General features: G+C 57.9%; 2 protein-coding genes across 2 annotated transcripts in view; both read right to left on the reverse strand.

Moving 5' to 3' along the window:
• The window catches only part of GRPEL2 (GrpE-like 2, mitochondrial (E. coli)), a 12,935-nt gene extending 12,631 nt beyond the window's left edge, over positions 1 to 304 (reverse strand). The window contains exon 1 of the mRNA XM_014948037.1: positions 161 to 304. Within this exon, the coding sequence (XP_014803523.1) occupies positions 161 to 219 (59 nt within the window). The 5' untranslated portion in view covers positions 220 to 304. The remainder of the gene's footprint in view (positions 1 to 160) is intronic.
• A 2,503-nt stretch (positions 305 to 2,807) lies between these two features.
• AFAP1L1 (actin filament associated protein 1 like 1) overlaps positions 2,808 to 5,350 on the reverse strand; it is a 9,470-nt gene continuing 6,927 nt past the window's right edge. Inside the window, exons 14-16 of the mRNA XM_014948038.1 lie at positions 4,816 to 4,994; positions 4,422 to 4,550; positions 2,808 to 4,053 (exon numbers count right to left, since the gene is read on the reverse strand). Coding sequence (XP_014803524.1) covers positions 4,030 to 4,053; positions 4,422 to 4,550; positions 4,816 to 4,994 — 332 coding nt within the window. The 3' untranslated portion in view covers positions 2,808 to 4,029. The remainder of the gene's footprint in view (positions 4,054 to 4,421; positions 4,551 to 4,815; positions 4,995 to 5,350) is intronic.

The following is a 5,350-nucleotide window of genomic DNA, read 5'->3' on the forward strand; positions in this document are numbered from 1 at the left end:
GGCCCCGCCGCCGCCATACGCGGCGGCGGGGCCGAGGCGCCGCGTCGAGCCCGGGCCCGGGGCGCTGCCACGTCTCCCCCCGAGCCCACCACAGGCGAGGAAGGGCCACGGCTGGCGACCGTTAAGGGCTGAGAGAGAGGGGCCGCACCGCCTCACCTACCTGCCGCGTCGCGACGAGCCGAGCAGGGTCCCGAAACGCCTGAGGGAGCGGGCGGCCATGGCCCCGGCCCGGAGCGACTGAGGGAGGGAAGGTGGGAAGGGAACCAGGCACCGCCCGCCCCAAACTACAACTCCCAGGGAGCTCCTGGGCGGACTACCAGGACCGGCGGGCAGCGGGGCTGGGCGGGAAGGGGCTCAGCGCGGGGTGGGGGACGGTAGCCCGGTCATGGTGGCAGCAGGAAGGGCCTCAGAAGGGTCTGGGCTGGTAGCCAGGCCATGGTGGCACTGGGAAGGGCCTCGGAAGGGGGTCTGGGCTGATAACCTGGTCATGGTGGCACCGGGAAGCGCCTCAGCGGGGGATGTGGGCTGGTAGCCCGGCCATGCTGGCACTGGCAAGGGCGTCAGAAGGGGGTCTGGGCTGGTAGCCCCGCCATGGTGGCACCGGGAACTGCCTCAGAAGCGGATCTGGGCTGATAACCCAGCCGTGGTGGTACCGGGAAGGGCCTCATGAGGCAATCTGGGCCAATAGCCTGGCCATGGTGGCACTGGCAACGGTCTCAGAAGGGGGTCTAGGCCAATAACTCAGCCATGGTGGCACTGGGAAGGGCCTCAGAGAGGGGTCTGGACTGATAACCCAGCCATGGTGGCACTTGGAAGGGTCTCACTGGGGGGTGTGGGCTGGTAGCCTGGCCATGGTGGCACAGGGAAGGGCCTCAGAAGGGTATCTGGTCCAGTAGCCTAGTCATGGTGGCACCGGGAAGCATCTCAGCTGGGGGTCTGGGCCAATAACCTGGCCATGGTGGCACTGGGAACTGCCTCAGAAGCAGATCTGGGCTGATAGCCCAGTCATGGTGGCACTGGGAAACGCCTCAGCAGGGGGTGTGGGTAGGTAGCCAGGCCATGGTGTCACTGGGTAGTGCCTCAGAAGGGTGTCTGGGCTGATAACCTGGCCATGGTGGCACTGGGAAGGGCCTCAGCGGAGGGTGTGGGCTGGTAGCCCGGCCATGGCACCACAAGGAAGCATCTCAGCACGGGGTCTGGGCAAGTAGCCTGGCCATGGCAACACTGGGACCCCCCGGGCTTGATATACCACCCTGGGCCCTGCAGCTTCAGGGAGGTGATAAGGCGAGAGGTTTCACTTCTTCATCAATAGACTGAGGGAGGCTGACCTGAGGTGGAATAAACAGCGTTTCTTACCTCATGTTGAAATCAACATTAAAAACCCCCAAAACTTTGGCAGAGTGTGGCTTTTAACCTCCCAGGGGGGAGCCTACAGGAAAGATAGGTGTCCTGGGTTGATTGACACAGGGTAATTTCTCTTCCAATGCTTGGGAAAACTGCACTTTTAGAAGACTCCAGTGTCTGATTTTGTGAAGCTATTTACTTTATAGCCAGCTCTGGGATGGGGGTATCACGTTCTCTGCATTTTCGAGCCTTGCTGGGTACAGGGACGAGGAGGAACGAGACCCAGGCACTTGACCAAGGCTGGTGAACAGGAGTATTTCATACCATGAGCGTCACAATCAATATAAATTAGAAAGTTTGCTGTGTAGTTTCTCTCTCCCTTGGTGGCAGCAGCAGTCAGAGAACTTGCTTTGTGCTGGACCCCTGAGCCCTCCCCTTCCTCCTGAAGCTGCAGCGCTCACAGTGTCCCACATTTGCTGTCCCCTGCTGGGAGTGCACAGCTTCCTGCTGGTAGAATGGGCTGATATAATCCTTGTGTATTTAATATTGGTATCGGGATCAATATTGGTTCTTTAGTATTATTAATGTTAGTTATTTAGTCTTGTCCTATTAAATCTATTTATATTTCAACTCTCGTCTTTCCTTGTTTTTCCCCGATTCCCCTTCCTGGGTGGGGAGGGGTCATTGGTGATAGAGTAATTGTCTAAATGACAATAAATTGTTGTGGGTTTCTCAAGACATAACAATGGGGAGGGACTCTTTCTCAGGGGGTGTTGTGATAGGACAAAGGGAAATGGTCTTATACCGAAAGAGGGAAGATTTAGGTTAGATATCAGCATGAAATTCTTTACTATGAGGGTGGTGAGAAACTGGAACAGGTTGCCCAGAGAAGCTGTGGATGCTCCATCCCTGGAAGGGTTCAAGATCAGGCTGGATGGGGCTCTGAGCAACCTGCTCTAGTGGGAGGTGTCCCTGCCCAGGGCAGGGGGGTTGGAACTCGATGATCTCTAAGGTCCCTTCCAACTCTAACCATTCCATGGTCGTGTTGGTCCAGCTCCGTTTCTCCCCACTGTGGGCACAGGCTCCTCATTTTGTTAGGGGAAGAGGTGATGTTTTGAGGAGAGGGTTTTTACCCTTTTCTGAAGTGAAATGGGATGTTGTGAGTCCAGGTCCCAGGGGGAACAGGAGCAGTGACATCTGGCACAGGGAATTGCTGCCGAGAGGAGGAATGAGCACCATCAGGATCCTCATCCTGGGGACATGGGGTGCCCCTCCAGCCTGGGCAGCAAAGCTGACGGCTCTGAGCTAACTACCCTCACTAACCCAGCACAGATCCCCCCAGCCTGCCCACCCGACTGCCGCTGCCCAGGGGTGCTGAGCTCCCCCCAGACCCCTCCTGCCTCACGTCACTGCGGGCAGGAGTTGTTCACCCACCCTGCTCCCTACAGCCAGGGGAAGGGGCAGACCAGTGCCAGCGTTTTTATTAAAAGCTGCTTACCTCGGTAGTAACAAGAGGGCTTTGAAAGAGCGAGCTCCAAAGGTTAATTGTGGCAGTCGTTAGCATGAGTGGGTGACAGGCCTGCTCCCTTGTTTCCAACACAAAAGCCTGGGCCTTTCGTTTTTTATTCCTGTCCCTTGTTTCTGCCTGTGCTAAATGACCTTCCTCTATTTCTCTTTTCTGTTCCAGTCCCCTCATTTGAAAGCGCTTCTTTTTTTTTTTTAAAAAATTTTTAAACTTTCCTCGGCTCCATTTTGACCACATGCCTTGGCAAACTGTGTCTGACTGCAGCAGCAACAGCCTGAATGTGCTGTTGGCCAGGAGACAGCCCTGTCCCTTTGCCCGCTCCCCCGCAAGCTGGCACGGGGCTAGGGCAGAGGGAGCCAGGCTGCCTCCAGCCTCAGCCCTTTGCAGCACTTCTAAGCTGTTTAGCAAGGCTGAAAGGTGTCCGATGTTAATTTGCTTTCAAATGCTGACACTTGAGCTTTGTTCATTCCCAAGGGAAGCCAGCGTGCCCTCACCCTTACTGCCTGGAGGATGAGAAGGAAATACTGGACAAGGGCACTTGGTTGAGGCACAGTGAGCTCGAGACACGAGGAACCCTGAGATGAGACCCTGCGGAGCTGGGAGCAGTAAGCAGGGCGAATGATCGGCGTCTCCCAAGTGTCCGGTCCTGAGCAGCTCATGAACTTCAACACCGAAGCAGCCAAAAATCCCCAATGAGTCCGTGGTTACTTTGGAAAGCGGTAGCCTGGCCTCCAGCAGCATCCCCTGGGTGGCACATGCTGATCCCGATAAATCCAAGTGCTGGCCAGGCAATGTTGACTGCCAGCCCCCCCGGCTTTCCCCTCCTTCCTTGGGCACCACCACGGGCACACACACCTTGCGCCGAACTCCTGGCCCTGTGGGAGGCTCCCCCCAAGATGGGTTCCTCAGTAGTATGCGACCCTGATCCACAACGGATCCCCCTTCCCCACCCGCCTCCCAAATCCCCCTCCCGTCCCCTTCCCCATGGTTTATAGTGTTGCCCACGAGGCAGACGGAGCCGCAGTGGTGGGGCCTGGGAGGGCAGCTCTCCCCCCATGCCTTCCCAGCGCCCTCCCAGCGCCTCGGAGAAAGGGGGCTTGTAGCTTCTCCGTGAGCCCCAGTGTCCGGCAGGGGCTCGGCAGGCGTTCCCACAGCCTGGCTTAAGTCTGCTTCTTTTCCCATTCCTGCAGAGAAAGGGAGAAAAGCAGGGCATGAGGAGACAGCGCTGGAGAAGGGGGCACTGAGCCTTTCGAGGACATCCCTCCCTGCTGACTGCTTTGGACCACCCCAGCGTCTTCAAAGGTTGGGGTCACTGCTGTCCCGGGCATTGTGGAGGTGATGCTCTCCCCTCTGCCCCTCCCAAACCTCCCTCCAAGCTGGGCTCCTGCCAGCAGCGAGTGGGACAGCCTGGCTACAGGGGACCCTGGCAGTACCCCTTGCTTCTGCGGTAGGGAGCACCCCCGGCCCCCAAATTTCCTGGTCAGCAAGGGGGACAGGACGAAGGCTGAGATTTCCCGTGGGGTCAAGGAGGAGAGGGAGAGCGAAGCAGGACCTTGGCCTTGCGCAGCACGTTTCCCTTGTTGGCAGGGAGGATGGAGGGACTTCTCTTCCTCAGTTCGGCTGCACAGTTAACGGGGACCAAGTGCTCAGGGGTGCTCCCATTTGGCTTGTTTGGAGCTTCCTGTGGAAAAGGGGGAGCAAGAAGGAGGAGGATTTAGGAGACCCAGGGAGCAAGGACAGCCAGGGGAAACAGAAAAGCACAAACTGTCATGAGGTTAAAACTGATGTGGCCAAACCTAATTGACACTTCGCTTCCCACCTCTGTCCACAACGGGGCAAAGCAGCAGGGATGTCCCCTCTTCCCCGTGTGCTGCTCCCCCCGCCACCCCAAACACCGTTGCTGGGGGAAGCCGGAGCCGCGAGAGGGAGGAAGAAGGGATGCGTACCCCATTCTCAGCCTTGCCGGTCACAGCCAGCCCCAGGGCCGGCCCTCCCGCCAGCGACTGCTTCAGCCGCTCCTTCACTTCGCTCAGCTTCAGCTCCAGGTCCACACGGCGCTGCTCCTTCTGCCGGCACTGCTCCTCCAGCACCGCCACCCGCTGCTCCAGGTCCTGCTGCTTCGGCCCTGCTCGCACAAGCGCACCCAGCTCAGCGCCTTCGCTCAGGGATGGAGAAGTCACCCATCCTTCTGGACAGGGACGCTAGATGGGGCTGCCAGCCCGGCGCTGTGCTGCAGCCAGCCTGGCTTACAGCCACCATGTCACCGCCACCCCAGCGTCCCCATCCCACCCCTGGCTCCACAGCCTTCCCCCTCTACCCAGAATAGAATTATAGAATCCTCTAGGTTGGAAGGGACCTTAGAGATCATCTAGTCCAACCATCAACCTAACTCTGACAAAAAAAAAAAAAAAAAAAAAAAACAAATCACTAAACCATATTCCAGAGGACCATATCAACCTGTCTTTGAAAAACCTCCAGGGA

Source organism: Calidris pugnax, unplaced genomic scaffold, assembly GCF_001431845.1.
Source record: "Calidris pugnax isolate Ruff unplaced genomic scaffold, ASM143184v1 scaffold27, whole genome shotgun sequence".
NCBI classification, from domain to species: domain Eukaryota; kingdom Metazoa; phylum Chordata; class Aves; order Charadriiformes; family Scolopacidae; genus Calidris; species Calidris pugnax.